General features: G+C 35.6%; 1 protein-coding gene across 1 annotated transcript; it reads right to left on the bottom strand.

The window, feature by feature from the left end:
• Positions 1 to 9,648: 9,648 nt before the first annotated feature.
• Positions 9,649 to 21,974, bottom strand: LOC123552975 (uncharacterized). The gene is made up of 14 exons (XM_053525121.1): positions 21,682 to 21,974; positions 20,935 to 21,217; positions 19,503 to 19,603; positions 19,010 to 19,107; positions 17,475 to 17,610; positions 16,666 to 16,839; positions 16,331 to 16,391; positions 15,086 to 15,177; positions 14,160 to 14,289; positions 12,641 to 12,754; positions 11,889 to 11,957; positions 11,252 to 11,394; positions 10,597 to 10,708; positions 9,649 to 10,440 (listed from the first exon to the last, which is right to left on the bottom strand). Exons 1-14 carry the CDS (start codon positions 21,922 to 21,924, stop codon positions 9,812 to 9,814), a joined length of 2,385 nt encoding a protein of 794 aa, XP_053381096.1. The 5' UTR covers positions 21,925 to 21,974; the 3' UTR covers positions 9,649 to 9,811.
• Positions 21,975 to 22,413: the final 439 nt, after the last annotated feature.

Genomic DNA, 22,413 nt, shown 5'->3' with positions numbered 1-22,413 from the left:
TGGTGCAGTACCTCAACTTAGAGCACAGAATAGAGCACATGAAATTCAAGATGATTCACTTGATATCAGCTTCTTATTTTTCAATCTGGTAGTATTCATATACATTGTGCATTCAAAGGCCACTGTTTATGATTATTAAACATATCTATATGAAGATCTTTTCTAAACAAACCAAGAGAAATAAAAACTGACTGGGTTTGACTAATTGAAATACTAGAAGATAAGCAAGAGGACAATAAGATTAACACCATGGACACATTATATCAGGAGGATGTTGCTTTTATATTCACATGCGGGTTATAGCAATTTGCAATGTGTTCATTCGTATTTGGGAACAAAAATTCCGATGATGGAAATACCTCAATCTCCAATTTTCAGTATCCATGTGCCACAAAAATTTCCAATTATCTGGAAACGAGTACAAACATATAAACCAAACAAAACACTAAATTATATAATACAAAATTATTCGACAGGTTTTCAAAGTGTTGTACAAAGGAATGTGTCCTTAACAAACGTTTAGAGGTCAATGCACCGGTATCTTTAGGTGTGATTAAAGGGCCATGCCAATCTCTTGGAGTAGTGTTTGCAAACACCAGAGGCAAACATCATGGTTCGAGTCTTTGTTATAAATGATATAATGAAACAGCGCCTTTTGATCTTACGTTCCTATCAGGCCAGTAAAGCATGTCATTAATATTGGTTCGTGTGTAACCATAGACCATTTTGACTTGAAGGTGTGAATAATAGTTGTACCTTACATTATATCTTCTTCTTCTTCAAAACACAGGACAGAAATCCAATGAGGAATGTATTTTGTCCACTGTGAGTATGGGGCAAGACAACCAAATCTCACAAGACTGTACAGTTTAACCGTCCCAAAGTGAAAACATATGTGTTAACACTATGCACACCCATTAACTGTTAACGCTGAGGATTGAGGCGGGGCTGCTGCTATGGCGTGGGGAGCAGCATAGAAGAGACATCAAGATCTTAAATGTTCATGATAGAAGTTGGTAATCTGTTCCAGTCCTATATCGTGCGAATGAAGAAAGATTGCTTGCAGACTGTTATATGGTGTATGGACGAATAGCCTCTGACTGGCCCTGGTTCTTCTGTAGTTGGACTTTACGAGGCATCTCACGTGTAAGCAATAGAGCTTCTTCAAAAAAGGGGTAAACTGACTATGCCAGGGCTTCCCAGTTTCTTTTTATGAAACTGATGTATTTTGAACATATAGTATTTTGTCTAATATTGTCTTACCACTCAACTTATCATGAAGCGAACCGTTTAGTCGGCATCAATAGTGAGATACCGTCTGATGTGACCTATTCTGCATATCTAGCCCTGCAATCAGCGATCACCTGATCTGCTCTTCTATGACCTGTTCTTCTACGCCCATATTGAAAAGTAATACTGGCCCGAGATTGTAAACAAAATTTGTTGATTTAATAACAGATTGGCAAACATTTACTGATATGTCAGCAATGTGTAAATAGTTTGCTTTGAGATGAACAGAATGTTTTTATTTTATCAGCATTGAGCTTCACCATTTCACGATGCATTCACGAGACAATGTAGACAAGACAGTCTTCAGTGCAGTGTAATGCTTCACTCCTTGCTATTGCTGATAATCCCCGTTTCCTGCATATTTTATCCACATGTGCCACTGTCTCTTTTAGATGTTTTGTAATCTTAAGAGCGCCTTTAGCTTCAAAGCTGCATGATTGTAATAATCGAGCCTGTATTAGAAGCCTATTTAACAGTTCATACGCCAATTGCGTTCATGAAGTTCGTCCGTAAACCAGGAACAGTTTAGTCCAAATTCATTTGTTTTTGTGCGGACGTGACCGTACTTATCAATCAGTGAACTTAGTCCTTTTGAATATGCACTCACTAGCTTACATCGTCCGTGCCTGGCGGAGGTTCATTAACTACAAGTGGCGCAAAAATGTCCTGTTTACAAGAAATCTGTACGACAATGGAGCGAAAATTCTAAAAGACACTGTTTTCATCGTTGGAGCTTGTTTCGTGGCACTGTTTTAGAAAATGGTCACGCGACATGTTGCCTGTAATATGATGAACATGTCTAAAACTTATATTTCCTGGCCCGCCTGTTTAGCTCAATAGGGGAAGCGCATATGTACGGATCATTATAGATAGTCCATGAAGTTTAAAACAGATAAACATACTAGGTGCATAGATGTATATCATGATGTCAACATTTAAGCAAAATTTAATGGCATCACGTAAGCAACATTTCATGACAGCATTTCAGCTACATCAAATGACATTTATACGCTTATATATCCATTTTAAGACTTATTTCAGGAACAAAAATGTCCATTACCATTACGTCGTGTCGGCTTTGCAGCTTTTGATGGTAAAGCAAGACACACGGCACCCCTCCCCGTATTATTTCCCAAATAGAACTTCCAAACCGACATGACGGCTTCCTCACATAAAAAGTTCTAAACTCCATGCGGATTTTTGAAACGGTTGTATAGATTTTGTTTGAGACTGATTCTGGTACTCGTTTTCAATTAAATTACGTTTGTATGCGCGAGTGTAAACATGTTTTATTACAATCTTTCATAAAAAGCATATTTTTACGCATACTTAAGAAGATGAAAATTGTAAATTCTAACCCATTCTCATCCATCAGAGGTTCGTCAAAATCACACGAAGAACAACCAGGGAACCATGGTAGACCTCTGGTATGTGAGAATGATTCCAATCATAAAATAAATACTTTAGTGGTAAAATGTATGCTATTTGCCTATGAAATCTGGTAATATTCTTTTCCCATAGGTAATAATACTGATTAGAAAGCATGTAAGGGTTGAAGGGTTTACTTTCAGACCTGTGAATGAAATCGATTAAATTACAATTACTTTTCCTTTCAAATGTAATCAATAACGTTGTTATTACGGTTGTTTTTAAACGTAAATGATTAAATTACTATTGCTTTGCTAATGGAACCATGTTTTCTTTATAATTACTCTGATTATGATTCTAAACATTTTCAAAAACATGTCTGGTAAACAAATTATCTTTAGATATTTCAACCAGTTGGTTCTTCAAAGTTTCGGCGGTATGAACACAAAGATACATTAATTAATTACAAACAGTCTGTTGATATTTGCTTCCATTAAAAAAGAGAAACTGTTGATAATAAATAAGATGAAAACAATATATAAATAATCTCAACAACCTATTTTATATAAAAACAAAACAAAACACAATAAGCAACAAAAACAAACACAAAAAACAAAACAAAAAAAAACCCAAAACAAAACAAAAAAAAAACAACATTCATACCCAGAAATCTAAGCCAATTTGCTGGCTTATTGGCGAAATTATCTCCCTTGAAAACAGGTTATCGGGTGTATTGATTAGCCATTATCGGTCAATTTACACCTATTGAAATATAGAAGGAGAAAATCTTTAACACATCAAATGACATCAAAAACATCATCTGACAATATTTATTAAGTTATTGAAGTAATCTGCAATATTTGCACTTTCTTTCAATATAATTTTTAATAAAATAAAATATGATCTTCTTGCTTCCCTAAGCGTTTGAAATAAGTAACAAATTTTGATCCCGAGTCCCATTGATTTCTGTAGGAAATGACAGATTTTAAGCTTTACATGGTCTTTTAGAATGATTTATTCTTAAATTTATAATCATCTCACAACATTTATTAAGTTATTGAAGTAAACTAGAAAAGTTAATCTTTCTTTCAATGAGTTTATTTTTAAATTATTTTTATGTCTTCTTGCTTCCCTAAACGTTTGAATATCACTGATTTTACTAATTTGGAAAATTTTGCCCATCACAGTACACGTGTACTGATGACACCGGATAAACTGAATTAGATAGACATGTGTGTCAATCTAATTCCGTGTTTAATGTCATTACTTTGTCAGACTAAATAAAAATAAAGTTATTTTAAATTACATGTTTAAATAAAAATATTCCATTTTCTAATTCATTTAATACCATTTTCACTACTAGAATTATTTATTGCATTAAAACGTAACATAACATAAAGTTGATTAACATATAGAACTACATGTTCATATTTAAACTTGAATATTGTACATGTAAATATAACAAATCCATTGGGTCGGGTGTAAATTTCATGTTTCTTGTTTGTAAGTATTATAATATTGTTGTTAAAAATTTCTCATTTTATCTTTTTGTAATGATTATATATGTATGATAAAGTCAAATAACGTGTTTGACAATAAGTTAACCGAATGCTGACATATTTCTGTTTATTACCGTTACTAATTGGATTAGTATCTGTTTGTCTGACATGCCCCGCGGCCTAAAGGGACAATTATTACGGCTCTTGCATAAACACTTTAAAGTTAAAATCTAAATTATGGATATGGAGTTATAAATTTTGATAATTTATCTTACCGTTCAAAATTCAAATTCACATTATTGTAAAGTAAAATGCATGTATAGGCCACGGATCCATAATATTTAAAAACTTTTTTAAATTGAAAAGACACATTTTCAAGGAGACCCGAAATACATAATATATTTCGCACTCATAAAAATATTTTAAAAATTAAAGGGACTATCCTCCAGATCGTTCGATAACAAGAAAAAATACTTTTATAGATATCTGGAAATAAATGCTATATTTCTTAAAAAAGCTTTAAAACTTAATTACTGACAAAGTTTAACTATATATTACGGAAATACTTGAGAATTTGCTGTTTTTCTATATGATGAAAATCGAAAAGCGATTGTAACGCTTTACTCAAGGTAAACTGTCTCGATTATAAAAAAAATCTATATTTTGAAGTCATAATTCACTTATTCCGCTATAGCGCTATTGGTTTCGACGAAATATTTTAGACACAAAAACACATCTTCTAGTATTAACAAACTTCAATTTGAGAGAAAGATTATTTTTAGCCAGATCTGGAGGTCATTAAATACATATTTTAAAAATACGTTGAGTAATGGGAATTATATGCTTCCTGACAATTTTTAAACAAATTCCAGATTATCATTCAAAATCACCAATTTGAAGAAATAAGAATGTTATGTATATCAGGTAATAAACATGTACGTCGATCTAATTCCGTCTTTGTCAAATTAGATTAAAACTGTTATTTTAAATTACATGTTTGAATAAAAATATTTAAATTTCAAAAATTATTTTTTAATTAATTAACTTTTAATTTATGATTCACATATATTTTGCCCTTAAAGGTCCAATACTAAGGAAAGTGAACATTTTAATTTCTTTTATAAAGCACAGAAACTATTTCATTTTATTGGAAAATGAAAGTTGGTATGTAGAAATTCGAAATAAATCGCAGTATACGTACAATTATTTTTCTGTGAAGTATGAAGAAAGTTAAAAAGACCTGGGGGGTCATTCTGTCGATTCATTGAAATTTCAACATAATACACATACATTTCTTTGAGTTCCAAAGACCTGTAAATTTTGACCTGCCAATCTTCATTATTTAGTGTCTTGCAGAAGTCTATGCACTGGCTATGAAAAAAAATGCCAACTCACTTTCCCTTAGTAATGGACCTTTAAAAGATATAATCAAAAGTTTAAATATATATCTAAAATGGAAATATCCTTCCCGACTCTCAATTTTGAAACAAAAACCCGATTATCATTCAAGATCACCAATTTGAGGAATACACTGCAAATTGCCTCGGGCAAGGTATAAACTCCGCTTGTGTAAAAAGTTTCACAATGTTGTCGCAATACCCCTAATTAACAAAACCAGTGTAAGGTCAAGATTATCAATATAAGAGAGATTAACAAAAGTCGATACTCGCGTTAAGATGGTATAAAGGGAAACAACCAAATTTAACCGATCTGGCTAATAGTCAAGGGACAATACTCTTCAAAACACGGTCTCATTTCTGGACATGTATAAGATATATAATTCTGTAAAACTCTTAAAATACTGTCACTCAAATATACTCAAATGCAACTTTGTGTTTTATTAACATACTTTTTCAAACAATTACATGCAATACATTTTAAAAATTTTCTGAAGATATTATATATTGTAAGAGTTATTAATTGGCAGATCTATGTATGGCTGCATTGCAAAAGTAGTAACAACACTTAAGTGAGATAGAGGCTATGAAGAGAAATCTCAATCAAAAGCTATACATATCTTATGTTTATAATGTTCTATTCGACAATAAATAACTATTGACTTGACTTGACTTCATCATTAAACGACCACGGTCGGTCGCTTTGCTCCCTCATTATTGGTTTCTTGATAACATAACTTGTGTCCTATACAATAGGTTTATTATAACAGTAGCTTGATCTAGGAGTCTTTATTCAGCTCGAGTGGATTTTGCCAGATTGGATCGCACGCGGAGTGCAAGCGCCTAGTGTGATTCGACCAAAATCCACCAGAGCCGAATACAAAATCCCAGATTTTAGCTACTGTTAAATTGACCCTTTTACTATATATACCTCCATATTTTTGTATGTTGTTTTGTTATCGAACGAAATCTTCAACGTTTATTGATGTTATAACAGAACTGAGTGTAGTTTTTGTGAGCGCTATTTATAGAACTATGTCAGGTGAAAGTAGTCCGGCAATGTACAATACAAAAGGTACAATACGGATTTTTGTTCTGCCTGTTCGTATCTACTTTCGAAATACAAGCCGTAATTTTCCCAGAATTTATATAGGTATATTATAAAAAGAGATCTTTAGATATTTCTTATTGATATACATGGAGGCAAACAGAAGAACGATGATGAAAACGTGCATCTTGAAAATAAAAAGAAACTGGCATTTTTAAATATTTTGGAATTCAACGCTTCAACATTGATGCGAATGGCTTTTTATTATATGGAGTTACTTGCGCATGGACCGTTTAAGTTAAAACTATTTTCTATTACATATAGAGGTAAAACCATACCAATGTACACAAATTTTAATTATTGCCATTGTTATAGATCAAACTCTTACGCAGTGATCTCCCTTGCCGCTACGCTCTCATTGATCGCAGTGGAAAACATTGCCAGAATTAATAATTAAGTCAAAATTTATAACAAATTGGGAAAAATAACGAAATAATTACTAATAGATAAATAAAAAAAAGTCCACTTAGCTGAATTTTAGATAAAACAAGAGCTGTCGGAGGACAGCAACGCACGACTATTCAATAGCCTTGTCGAAAAAGGGGCATAACATAGTAAAAAAGCAAACCTGCATAGTGCTTATCAGCTCATGACAGTGGACAAGTGTGTGAAGTTTCAATCCATTTCCATTAGTGGGTACTGAGATACAGCTTACATATAAGAATTTAACCCCAAACTCCTAAGTTGAAAAAGGGGCATAATTTTGTAAAATGCGAAGTTGAGTTATTGACCCTTTGCACTGCATGTCATCTCATGACAGTGAACAAGAGTGTGAACTTTCAATCCTTTCCCATTAGTGGATACTGAGATACCAGCTTACATACAAAAACTTAACCAACAATTTCTATGTTGAAAAAGGGGCATAATTTTGTAAAAAAGCAAAATAAAGTTATAAGACCTGTTTGTGCATGTCAGATCATGACAGTGAACAAGTGTGTGAAGTTTCAATCCATTCCAATTAATGAGTACTGAGATATCAGCTGACAAATAAAACCTTAACCAAAAAATTCTAAGTCGAAAAAGGGGCATAATTTTGTAAAAAAGCAAAACAGAGTTATGGAACCTGTGCAGTGTAAGTCAGTTTATCACAGTAAATAAGTGTGTGAAGTTTCAATCTATTCCCACAAGTGGTTACTGAGATACCAGCTTATATACAAAGACTTAACCAAATATTTCTAAGTCAAAAAATGGGCATAATTTTGTAAACTAGAAATGTGTCCATGGGACACAGATGCCCCCGCTACATGACATTAAAATGACAATTTTTTCCTAGGTCAGGGGCCAAAAATGACAATTTTGTGCCAGGTCAGGGGCCAGAACTCCTACAATACTGAATGAATCCGGATGCGAAACCCCAGGTGCACAACTGCACATGCTGACCAACATTCCTGTAAACTTTGGTGACTCTATGTCAAATACTTTTGGAGCTACGCACGACACAACATTAAAATGACCCATTTTTAACTAAGTCAGTGGCTATAACTCCTACATGACTGAATGAATCCGGACGGGAAACCCAAGGTGCACAACTGCATATGCTGACCAACATTCCTGTAAACTTTGGTGATTCTAGGTCAAATACTTTTGGAGCTATGCACGACACATCATTAAATTGACCAATTTTTTACTATGTCAGGGGCCATAACTCCTACAAGACTGGATGAATCCAGACACGAAACCCCAGGTGCACAACTGCACATGCTGACCAACATTCCTGTAAACTTTGGTGACTCTAGGTCAAATACTTTTGGAGCTATGCGCGACACAACATTAAAATGACCAATTTTTTACTAAGTCTGGGGCCTTAACTCCTACATGACTGGATGAATCCGGACGCGAAACGCCAGGTGCACAACTACACATGCTGACCGACAGGCCTGTAAAGTTTTGTGACTCTAGGTCATATACTTTTGGAGCTAGGCGCGACACAACATTAAAATGATCAATTTTTACAAAGTAAGGGGCCATAACTTCTACATGACTGAATGAATCCGGACACAAAACCCCAGGTGCACAACTACACATGCTGACCAACATTCCTGTAAAGTTTTGTGACTCTACGTCAAATACTTTCAGAGCTACGCGCGACACAACATTTTCGGAAGGACGGAAGGACGGAAGGACGGACGGACAAGAGCAAATCTATATGCGCCCCCCCCACCCCCAAAGTGGTGGGGGCATAAAAAGCAAAATAGAGTTTTGGAACCTGTGCAGTGTAAGTCAGTTTATCACAGTGTATAAGTGTGTGAAGTTTCAATCCATTCCCACAACTAGTTGCTGAGATACCAGCTTACATACAAAAACTTAACCAAATCGGGACGCGGACGCCGACGCCGACGCATGGGCGAGTCCAATAGCTCTACTTTTCTATGAATAGTCGAGCTAAAATTGTGTTGGCAGTGATCAATGAGAGCGTAGCGGCAAGGGAGATCACTGCGTAGGAGTTTGTTAATAGATATGCACACCTTGTAATAACGAAGGAATGAATTAGAGGCTTTTGGCAGTTTTACCCATACACTTGACAAAATTCCGATAAATGTGAGGCAAATAATAACAGCATGTTAATTGTTTCAACATTTATAAAATAATTTAATGTACTCAAGATGGAATCAGACAGTAATGATGATTACACATACTTTTCAGACGTTATCATTAGAATTACATGTAATCATTTATGTATGATTACTGATTACATGTTATTACTTGACCAATTGTAATCGATTACAGCTGATTATGATTACAGATTACCCCAGTTTTTTCTACATTTATGATTACTTTCTTCACCTGACAACCTCTTATAACCGAAATTTTTACTTGATAGAGCTTTTGTTATCAGTGAAACACGTTCTACTAAAATGTCAAAATATGCTTTCATCTTGGTTGACGTTTGATTTCTAAGGTTCAAAATAATAGCTGTGTTTGTGGCATGTATATAATTATGTTAATAGCCTCCATGTGTCATGTTTAATAGAAAAAAGCAACACAATTGCATTCTGCATTTTAATTTCTGTGCTTCATTAAAATTACGTATGACGTACATCATTAACATAGGCATGATTGGGAACTACAAAGAAAGTCAAGGTCACAATCCAGTCGTTTAAGGAAGGTCTAGTATACATGTTCAACACATCCCAACGATTTGTTTACATCTATCCAACATTTTCGGGGAAGACGGGGCCATCAACGCATGTGTAGGTGTAGGGATCATAGTAGTCCGGGTAGCAGTCCCGCAGATACTGTTTGCCCCAGAGGTCACACTGGATATAGTTGTGGTTGTTGTATTTGTACCGGAAGTAAAGCAAGCCAGCTAGGATGTTGGCTTTGGTACACGGTGCTTGGTAATTCTGGTTTGAAAACACGTGAGTATGCAACGGATTAGAAGTGGTACCGTAATAGCCTGAGGTGGGTATTGTATATGGGTATGGTGTCGAATTGCCGTAGCAGGTGTTTACAAGGTTACTGGTCCCGGGATAGGAGCCTGGGGGTACGCAGACCTGCGAGGTGGCATAGAATACGTAGTCTAGCTGACAATTCTGCTCGAAGGATTGGTGGTTGGTATCACAGTGGATGTACATATGGGGATCACAATAGTGCGGGTAGAGGTATGGTTGTCCTGGTTGGTGGTGGCGGCACGGATTGTAGGGAGATGGTGTGATACACGTGAGCAGCCCCTGATCCCATTCCATTCCTGCGGGGCAAGGGCGTTCCCATGGTTTACCCCAAACATCACAGTGAATGAACTTGTGGGCGTCATTCGGGTACGGGAAAAACAGTTTTCCTGAAATTAAGTAGAAAAGGCATCAAAGTTTATACAACATCTGACCTCGTCTATTTTAGCGATTTTTTGTTAAAAATCTTACCATATCAGCATAATTAAATAGTTCTAATACATGATCTAGCGTATAGACAAAGAAAATACCTTTTACAAACTTACCTGCTAAAATATTTTCCCTTGAGCAAGGATTACCACCGGTGTATGGAGTCAGACAACCAGATGTCACTGTTGCGTTTTCCCCAACACACTGATTACAGTCTGCTTGGAAAATCTGAAGAAATAAACATTAATCTATACTGTACCTAAAATATAATGGCTTAACATTCCTTTAGTGAGATAAATTCAAGACGGAAGCTCCGTTATTCTAGCCCATAGCTTAATATGGTCTCTGTTTACGTAGTCAAGTGAAATACATTTGTATCACAAACACCACCGTGAATAATTTCGGAAATATAAAACACACAAAATATCTCATCAGGTGTAATTAACATTTAATGGTAGTTTGTTGGTAAAAGTTACAAATATCAATAGTAAAATTTGAATATTTTACATTAGATAAAGTCGGGATAAGAATAATGCCTCGGAGAAGGTAGTATCATTGGCCTTTCTTGACCTTAATCTTGAAAACTGAACGACGCATTTGGTACACTACTTGCAGAAGTTCATTAAATAGCAATATCACCAAGAATTTTTCTGCACTAAAACATACGGTCACAAAGACAGCCATGATATTTACTGTAAGAATGAATATTTGTAGGGTATATAAGTGCAGGTCATACGAATTTAAAAAGAGTACAATGCCATTCTTATTTACCTCCCCTTTCGGACAGATGACAACATACAATTTCCCAGACAAATCACACATCAGGAATTTGTTGTTCTGGTATGGATGTGGGAACCTGTCTTTGCCAGCGAGAACGTTTGCTTGTGTACAGGGATTTGCAAAATTCCATTTTTCTGAAATTAAAGTAAGGCGACAAAATAATTATTTCACATTTTTATCTGGTTCATGCTAGGTTCATTCTGCCTTTGCGACCAGTGTAGATCATGACCAGCCTGCATTTCCGTGCAGTCTTATAATGGTCTGCGCTCTTTGCATTTTTAGTTTAGTTTATACTAATTTGTTTTAGCTCGATTGTGATGAAAGCTTCAAGCTTATTGGAACCACTCTCGAGTCCGCTTCTTGGAAAAACCAGTACTGGTGTCATATGAGAAGTCATGGTCTTGACCCCAGTGGGGCTCGAACCCATGACCCCTGAATTGAGCCGCCGACACCTTAACCACTAGACTACCGCTCCCCTTAGCATTTTTGGTAAGCCCCTCTTTCAATGGTTCATCGTTCTGTCCTAACTGAAAGATGGACAAGTTCACTATAGAAATTAGCATGGTAAGGGTATTCTGCAAATAGCTTAATCATTAGTTAAAAAATTATTACGTAACAATACCATTACCTGTGCAGTTGAAGTATGAATCCAGACAAGGGATTACAACATTTCCTCTGTAACAAACCACGTGTATTTCTGAAAATAATTATAAATACAAAACAGAGATTCGTAAATTTTGAAATACATGTATTACAAAAGATATGAATTTACATGAACATTGCACGCAGAATAATTTTCAGTCATAATTACAGTCATCTTCACCTTTGACCTAACTGCCGGAATGAAAGAGGTTACCAACTAAACACAGACAATAATGCTATAATAAAATGTTTCAATAAACAAAAGACCCAAGCTATCGATAAGAAATAAAATCTGTAATTAGTTCCTTTGGAAGCATAGAATGCAACCTAGCAAAATGATAGCACACTCGGTTTAGCTGAGTCTGTTCATGAGAGGTAATGGAAAGTGCAACATCTTCACGCCCCCCTAACACCTTTTATTTTATCTGGGAACCATACGCCAAATTTCATAAATTGCACAAGCGGAACTCTATCTACCCATGAACATTTAGGGAACTCTTAGATCCCAAAGGACCAAAAAATATAACAATACTGGATTTAAGTATGACTTTTTACGGCCGCCACACGGCACTTAAAGATTGCTGTTGTGATGGTTAATAGAACAAACCATTTTACTCGTAGCAATAAAGGTAACGATGACCTAGACCATTATCTGTGACTCCCAAAGCAATTGGACAAGTGTAAATACATGTTGATATAATATTTGACTTATAAAAATGGAGAATGCGGATATAAAACCTTTATCGGTTCTGTCTCCTTTGTACGGTGTAATGGTTGCAATACATCCGGTACTTCCATTATAACCTCCAAGACCATACTGGTTGTCCTTCAAGTTTATAAACAACGTCTTCCCTGAAAAAAAAAGCATATCGTTTAATCATAAATATTACGTAAACTTTTGTCCTTATTTTTTACTAATCAAATGTTGTGAAAAAAGAACATTATGGAATTCATCGAAGGCAAAGCATACATGGTTATTGCAACTTATTACCTGTATGTTTTAACCCGATGAAGAGGCTTTTTCATGTGTATGTAAGTACAAAATGTATTCCTATATCCTTGGATTGGTTAACCATTGACCGCCATGTTTGTTGATTAAATGAAAAATGATTGATAATATACACTCACCATTATTGTTATAGATTGTACATTTACATAAATTGTTGAATAGTGAAGTATGTTTACAAATTACAAAGTTACGTCATTATACCGACACCATAAACCTAAAACCTGAGCACCAAACGGAGATAGTAAACCAAATGAGCCGTGCCATGGGAAAACCAACATAGTGGGTTTGCGACCAGCATGGATCCAGACCAGTCTGCGCATCCGTGCAGTCTGGTCTGGATCCATGCTGTTCACTATTAGTTTCTCTAATTCCATTAGTCTTTGAAAGCGAACAGTATGGATCCTGACCAGACTGCGCGAATGCGCAGGCTGGTCTGGATCCATGCTGGTCGCAAAGCCACTATGTTGGTTTTCTCATGGCACGGCTCATTAATATTCATGTGTATGAATGTCTCTGGCATTTGGCGCTATTGTGTCCGTTTTAAAACAATAATCTATAGTCACTGTAAACAAAATGCATTCAACTGGCAAGATCCGCGAAGAGGTAGCATTTCAATATGTTTGAAAAAATGTTGCCAAATAATTTTTTGTCCGCTCATAATTAAAACCTGAGGTGATTGGCAACAAAAACTGTGGCTATTTAAGATTTGCTGTATGGAATTTATATACTGATACTTCTATGTTTGGTTAAAAAATTAAGGAATAATAAGTTCCAAAGTGTGGTTTATCGTAGTATAACCCGTGTTTTGAGTTCTTATGCGTAAGAATATATCACAAAGGCCGTAGGCCCGAGTGATATATTGTTTCGCATAAGAACGAAAAAATCACACATGGGAACTTGTTATTTCGATTCTAACATGATATACTAGTATCATAATGGTAACTACTTTTTACGATCGAGCTACGCACCTGGATCGGATGACGTCATTGCACGCGAGTGGTTTATTGCAAAATAACCCGAGGTAGATTTTGCTCTACATGTATGTAGGTTATTCGCTGGTCGTGTTAGAATCATATTTCAATCATAATATTGTGCATATTCATTCCGGGCGAACATTAACTGCAGTTGACAAATAAAACTTAATATTTTTAAAATTCACCTGCACATTTTCTGCCAACTTTTATAATAAATAACTCCCACTTTTATCCCTAGACAAAGAATATTACTGAGAGGACCATAGAATCATACCATTGATGTTGAAAAAGGTTTGTGTTGGATGATTAACTAGAGATTGCTGTAGGTATTCATACTGCGCCTGTGTTGGGTATGGGTTGGTTATCGAAGAATAGATGTTCATACCGCCACATGTGATGTTAGTCTGAAATATAAATAAAATAAAATGTAACGTCCACTTTCTCTTACTTTTTAGACTCCGATACAGTATTTTTTTCAGACGGTTTTTTACACTTTTGTAGATACGTATACATTATAGACAGCCTTGGGATATTGGCGCCATCCATCAGAATTTTAGTAATTCGCAATACATTGAAACTTAAAGCTCACGATTTAAAGCCCACACGCATTTGAAATAGTTCTGCTTATTTGCCTTCATGTACTTGTAAGAAACGTTTGGTTGGTTCTTTTCGTTTAGCTACTTCTCTTTCCAAAGATTTTTCAATGCTTTAAAACTTTTGAGTGAAAATATTCTAAAGGTGGAAAAATTATTATATAATCATTTCCGACATCTCAAAGTGAGCATCTGTTTCACATTCCGTGTCTTTCTTCTTTTTTTTTCAAATGTAACCGGGCATATAGAATATCTTCAGGAAATCGGAGGACCACCGTTGTAAACGTTGCTGATTTCGAATCGCTTGTTCCTCACCGCTGTGGGTTGGAACCCGCTTGGTTTGTAGAAGGTTTATGTCAGGATGTCACGCGGCTGGGTTACGGGAAGTTGGTAGTTCTACCCAGGTGCCCGCCTGTCATAGTTGGGCAGTAATAATGCACGGAGAGACGCATGGGGTCTTCCTCCACCTTCAAAGGCTGAGAAGTCGCCATATAACATAAAACTGTCTCGGTATGACGTTAAACCCAACAAAGTAAATAAAATAAATCATTGGAAAACACATCCATATATATTTCTAGACAGAATAATGCGTTCTCAATGATTTTACCTCTATGGTTGTGCCATTTGTACCGGTAAGAACAGCTAGTGGCGGACATTTACTTATCTCACAGCTGTAGGTCGTATTGATAAACAGTGGTGCTGAAAGACAACATATATCAAGAATGATAAAGGGCGCCTCTATCACCATCAACCTCCCCAGTTCATAGCAATTTCTCTTAATTTAGATAAGCACGTAAAAAACAACGTCATGTCTGTTTATGTATGATAAATTTCTGTCCTTCGTTGACATAAGTATGAGATTTATTGATTGGAAACATGAAAAATACTTATAATGAACAAGAAGATTGTGTCATTATCAGCACTGTAAGCCTCGTGTTTCCTTTGTAAGGTATTTCTTGTTGAACTACTTGAAGAAGTGGGTCGTTTTAAAAACACATGTGCAAGAAGTTCAGATGTACGCATAATATGGGATTGAATTTCAACATAGTACAGTACGAAATTTGTTTTCTGCCTGTACATATTTACTTGAGCAATACAAGATGTACTTTTTTATAATATTTATATAGGTATATAACAAATTTATTTGGTCCTTAATGAAAATATACGTTTGGTTTGGCAACGACATTTCGGAAATCTTCACTGGTATCTAAGAGCATGATATTGAATGTGACAACGTCGTCATCCTGGCGTAAAATAGGCTGACACCTGTTGCCGTTGAACGGACGTAATTATGACAAATAATGGAACAAACACGATTAAAACCGCTGTGTGTTGTTAATACAATAGAATAACGAAATTAGAAGTTGCTCTTTGAAAAAAATGCATGTCTCCCCAAAAGGCTTAAATAAAATGGGACCATAAAATGATACATAATGAATGACCAAAGCACAATGAGATGTGGGATTACAGACAAATCAAAAGCAACTCACTAGGTTGAAAAATAAAGAGCGGACACAAAATAATCCTTTTAAATATCATACAGAGCTGACACGATTTGTGACGGACTGACGAAAGGACTATCAGACCAATAACAGTATGACCTTTGCAAACGTTTGGGTATATAAGGTGGTGACATAGAGTACATTACATGAGTGTCTTTTCATTTTGAAAATATTAAATGAATTGAATAAAATAATAAAATGCAAGCCTTTGTCGAATATCTTATCAGTTTTATTCAATAAGTTTAGTAAATCCAATGTGGATAGACACAAATGTAATACTCATTTTTTATATCACGTGTAAGCTTCATTTACGACTATTGAAATATCATCTCTCACGATTTAAAAACTACCTATGCATGTAGCCTTCTGTATCTCCTCCTTCATGAACTTGATTTCTTCGAATGAACTGACCTATGAATGAATGAAAGAGGTCAGTTGCTAATAGTTGAAATTTGACAACATAAACTAGACTAGAAATTAGATACGTAGTGAAAAAAAAAATGTTTTCTAACTATGACAATTTTGTCAGAATATTGTTATCACAGAAATAAAAGAGCACGTTGACCATTTATTTCCACTTTGGCACATCTGTATTAGATATATCTGTACATAAGATAATGTATGAACGAAATCTAAATGCTATCTTGTATTTGAAAATATTGTTATTTTTGAACTAAATGATTACCGTGTACGCATGCGTGCAATCTGGATCTGTGGCTATCGTGTCGAGTTCCTTTTTAACAACCGTGCCACCAACTCCTACAGAAAACGTAACAATAGCGTTGGCATGGACCCTGTCGGCGGCATGCTTTGTGTTCAGATCGTCGTCACTTCTTCCGTCGGTTATAACAACCAGTACCTGATTTAAAAGGAAATATCAAGAATAATATAACAAGAAACAGTGTTTGAGGGAAAACACGTACATTTGGCGTGCTCTATCTGTGACGAAAGAGATTAAAATTATTGTGTTCTATCAAAATCTGAAAAAAGCTGCTATCACAACAGTAGTCTTGGGGCATAAATTGTCTCACAGACTCCGTTTTGTTAGGTTTTTGGTCTGGTCCTTTGAAATAATGTTGACGAATGATAATTCAAAAACCAGTATTATGGGTAGGCAGGGGGTGTTGGTGGTGTCGGTGTGTGTGTGTGTGTGTGCGCGTGTGCGTGTGTGTGTTCGACGGGGGTGGGGGTGTTGGTCTAAAGCATTTCATGATATTTCATGAACAGTCTCAAACAAACGGAGTATTATTTTGATCAGTTGTCTTCTTTCCTTCCGAAGCATCTTCTTGTATGTTTTATCATAATGTTATTGTTAATTTCTTTTAAAATTACTACCTATTTGTTTGAAATATATAAACGACATAAAACATGATTTTGCTTACTATAATACCTTCATAAGCAATGCTATTAGAATTCAAATAGGAAAATACAATATATCATAAACATTTTTAAGGATAAAATATTTGCTACATGTAAATAAATAAAAGTTTTCACCTTAACAACATTTGGTCTTGCTCCATAGCTAGGATTGAAGACCTGATACAAAGCCTTGTCAATACCTTCATCAGTTGCAGTACTGCCAGTATTACGAGGTATATTATCTATAGCATTCTGTACGTCCGCCTTCGATCTGTAAAATATATTCAATTTAGATCAAAGTAAATCGAATAAATACTGACAAGTGTAATTTTTTTGTTAGAGATACGTAATTTTTACATATTCCTGCGTTATTTCTTTGATCTATTACTTCGTTAACAGTATCAGCTTGACATGATGGCAGGATGCCGTTGGTAGGAGAGTAATAAGACAGATGATAGTGAGAGGAACGGAATAGTAAGGTGCCGCTAATAGGAATGTAACAACAAAAAGCTGTAAGAAGATCATTTGGAAGCATAGAATGCAACCAAGCAAAACGATAGCAGAGTCTAATCATGAGAGGTCATTCAAATTGCAACACCCTTACGCTCCAAAGCACTAGCTTAATCGGAATTCTATTACAAAGCTATTGAATAAACCCATATTCCTAAAGGACCAGAAAATATCAAAGTACAGAGAAGCTTTCTATAGTATCTGCACCTCACTTAAAGACTGCTGTTCTGATAGTTAATAAAAATTGTAGGAAAATCCCTAGGAAGCATAGAATGCAACCAAGCAAAATGATACAGACTCCGTTTGATGAGAGTTCGTCACGCCCCCTAGTCATTTTATTACATATATGTTATTATAATAATAAATGAACTCAAGGATCTCGAAGGATCAAAACATATAACAATACGGAATCCAATAACGGGTAGTGACTGGAAGATGGTGATGAAGTCTGAAGATAGATAACAAGACAGGATGAAGATGACAGAAAGGGATTGCAAAATGCAATATATTCTAGAGTTCTCTTATTCTCTCATTGCCAGCCTTCTCTCATACTTAAACCCCTAACATGACAGAAAGATAAAAAATATTGAGGGACACACGGTTTGTCCGATATTCATTGTGTCATTGTGATTTCGGCAACTCTTAATTTAAATATTTCCTTTAATACACAATGATCTTTATATAGATTCATTAAATGTATCCTCGTGATCAAGTTAACTTTCAGAGAAAAAATATATAGCTTCTCTGATCCTAATCATTTAAAAATTGACGCTCATTTATACCACTGGCGTCAGACCAGAAAAAATGTCATCGTACATGTTATACTTCTGATTGGCTGAGATGAAAAATATGTCAATCGTCGTTTCAACTGCATGCGTACGCTAAAACGGGTATATGCAACATAAATACAATGTGATTCTTTAGACGGAATAAACAAATCAAATTTGTACCACCGAATGGTTTCACATAATTAATCATTTCTAAGGCGGCTTGCAATAATCATTTCGAGTTACTAGTATATTGTTAAAATGAAAATATTCCACATTCTGTTGTTGTTTCGCCTCACATATACCTTTTCCGTGTCGTCTGGACCGGACAGTCGAATGAGGAAGAACATCCAATCATTAAAAATGTAACTAAGGCAATTACAGAGGTCCTACCTGTGATCATTGAGGTCAAATTCGACATGTGCGTGAGAAGAGTATGTCACTACACCAACTTGTGTCTCGACAGGCGAAATCATAAATCCATCCACAACCTGTTACAAAATATAACGGGGTTGCACATGAACACTTTCGGGCTGCTTCTCCGGGAAGGTGATGTTATTCTGGAGCAACTACCTTTGTTTAGGGAATTTAATGTGATATGAAAATAAGGTAAGTTTTAAGATTTAGAATACTTATACGAAACAACCGAAATTTTAAGGAATACCCTAGATTTCGAAATCACTAACGACATCTTAATGTCCAACCGTTTACCTGGAAAAAAACTAGTCTTCAATCAAATGAAGTTTAATAGAAAAAGAACTACAGTAACTGCGGAAAAAACAAAACAAAAAAACAAAACAAAAACAAAAACGAAAGAACCTCCCCATCCCCGTCAAAAAAGACCCTCCCAATGTATAAAGGCTAATTTGATGAACACAGTGATTACCTGACTAATGAATCTCTTTGATCGTATGAAATCGTCACCACTAAGGCTGGATGACGTGTCAAGCACAAAGACAATGTCAACTTGCTGATTTGTTGTACATCCTTAAAAACATTAAAAAAAAGTGAAATGTATTCGTCATGGAAATATGTCTCCTATTCTCTTAAAATTTTGTAGAAACATGTTTTATGGGGCATTCTGGAATTGATAAAAGTGAATGGTCGGGTAAAGGAGCCATTCTAAGCGTGTTTTGCCCATCTTGTATATCGTTATGAAAAAGACTGCTAAAATCCGGAAATACTGAAGTGATATCACATCATTGATATCGAGATCGGTGTTTACGCTTATGACAATTTACAGTGAAAACATAATATCATGTAAAAAAGAACAAAACATCACTGTCCCATTCTTCTTGAACATGATGAGATACGTGCTTACTACACTACAAATGAGCCGAGTCATGGGAAAACCAACATAGTGGGTTTGCGACCAGCATGGATCCAGACCAGCCGCATCCGCGCAGTCTGGTCAGGATCCATGCTGTTCGCTTTCAAAGCCTATTGGAATTAGAGAAACTGTTAGCGGACAGCATGGATCCTGACCAGACCGCGCGGATGAGCAGGCTGGTCTGGATCCATGCTGGTCGCAAACCCACTATGTTGGTTTTGTCATGGCATGGCTCAAAGAATTAATTTACGTTCGTTTTGAAATGCATGTATCACTACACACCATACTCCAACTATCACACAGCCCAAAAAATGTGTAGCTCTGCACATGCATCAAGCAGTACAATATCAGAATCTAAAACGTATCCATCTCTTTATAAGAAACTTACGGATCCAAAAGGACCAAACATATATACATTTCTGCAGATTGCTAGCAGGAACCTGAAATACAATACGTGTACCTCTGCGCATCACATTTACGGAATGTCAGTGTCTAAGATATATTCATCTTTGCATATAGAACCTTCACTTAATGCAAACCCAAAAATGAGTGTTTCCCGACAAATATAACTTGCATATTCGCGGAACCTAAAATATGTGCATCTCTGCATATTATATTCGCATAATCAGGGACCTGAAATATATGCGCTTGTGCAACATATTAACGGAATCTCAGAGCCTAAGATATATACACCTCTGCATATAAACATTATATCATTGCAAAACTTATAATGTGCGTTTTCCTATACACCAAACGTGCATTTCCGCATAACCTTATACGAGCATCTCTGCATTTGAAACTCACGTAATCGATGTAAATCACTACATACAAAACTTGCACAATCGGAATAGAAAAGCCTAAAATATGTCCATCTTTTTAACTCAGACTTGTAATGTCACAGAACCTGAATATGTGTTTCATTACACATTTTACTTATATGCATGCCATAACCGAAAACACTACACACCAAAGGAGCAAAACTAATTACCCAAATCTAGTATCTGTGCTAATTCCGTGAAGTTCGAAGCCGGACTACCACCATGGAAGTTGTGCGCCCAGAAATTGCCCTGCTCCTCTTCTTTCCAGCTGAGACCGGTATGGCCACTTTTAAGAATGGTGAATAGAGCGGCAGCGATCCCGGAATACAGAGGTTTGTGAAGGTCCGTCCAGGAGACCGTGTTCCAGTTGATACCCAGTACATTTTGTATTATATTGTATTGTGCTTGCAGGGTAGAATTGTGCTGGGTTTGTAAGAATGCTGAATTATCAACCTATTTATAGAAGATATAGGTGTGCTTATTGGCCTATATATTATAATTGTCAAACGTTTCCTTAAAAACGCCAACCATAACTGTATAATCAAAAACAACTCTAATTGTACCCCAGTTTGGGTATGGACAAACTACTATCCGGATGTCCGCAGTAATATTGGGAATAAAACTTCTAATTTTAGATACACAATAGGACCATTAACTTAAAATTGTAGTTGATTTTTAAGTTTAACTAAAACGCGAAAAAAGAAGAGAACGATATTCCTCGCAGCCGCATTTAAAATTATAAGACACATCTTTAAATTTTTTTGAGTTCCGACAAATTGTGTTTAAATTATATAAACTGATTTTTTTCCAAATTAATAACAGAATATATATATTTTTCAAATATATCGGTTTGTATACTTTAGTCTAATTTACATGTATTTTTTATGTTTTAGCGCAAATTATAACAAAACCAATACCTGCCAAATTCCTCCATAGTATCCTGGTCTAAATGTGTTCGGAGACGATCCATCTTGCGATTCAACGTATGCGAGTCGCCGCAAAAATCTTCTGTCTTCGGCAAATAAACAAGATTCTCGGATAATGTTGACCACCGCTTCAACAACTTCTGGCCCTGTTGCTTTCGGTTGCCTCGTGGTATCCACTGCAGCACCTAGCGAAAAGACGCAAGCAAAACAAAGAACAGCAAGATGCCCGTCCATTTTATACTTTGCTGGTTTAAACTGAATTATCAAACAGCCATGGCAGGTCCCAGGGTATGCGAACAAAAGATAATGTGTCCTTAAGACAGTTATTTAAGTGCAATCGGCTGATAATGCTTAAAGGTACTTGCTCACAGATATGCCTAAAAGGTTCTATAAGCATTTTATATCGACATCAAATCAATGAAAATCAATGAGATTAAAAAAGCAGGTTCAGCTGAAATTCATACAAACCCATAGCAAAATATAAAACTTTGAACATAGAAATAATACGCTCGAAACCATTTTGTGCTTTTGGAAGCATAGCCGTTGATATCACGGCCATGTTTTGAAATTATGACCTGCATTTCCTATTATTTAATATTACATAACGGATTTTAAAGGCTGTGAAACAGGCGCTTTTTAGATTAATTTATCATTTGGTCCAAAAAAAATGAACGACTTCCTTCTAGATAAGATGCCTCGATCACCTATTAATATTTGCATGTT

Source organism: Mercenaria mercenaria, chromosome 15, assembly GCF_021730395.1.
Source record: "Mercenaria mercenaria strain notata chromosome 15, MADL_Memer_1, whole genome shotgun sequence".
Taxonomy (NCBI): Eukaryota; Metazoa; Mollusca; class Bivalvia; order Venerida; family Veneridae; genus Mercenaria; species Mercenaria mercenaria.
This window is presented reverse-complemented; position numbering and strand designations above follow the sequence as displayed.

What these genes read in the sequence shown, in the direction of transcription:
- LOC123552975 (XM_053525121.1), bottom strand. Translation starts at nt 21,924, where the DNA reads ATGGACGGGCATCTTGCTGTTCTTTGTTTTGCTTGCGTCTTTTCGCTA. An exon ending in TTTGACCTCAATGATCACAG is followed by an intron (nt 17,611 to 19,009) that starts GTAGGACCTCTG and finishes TATATTTTACAG; the next exon opens with ATCGAAGGCGGACGTACAGA. An exon ending in ACAGAAGGCTACATGCATAG is followed by an intron (nt 15,178 to 16,330) that starts GTAGTTTTTAAA and finishes GTTGTCTTTCAG; the next exon opens with CACCACTGTTTATCAATACG.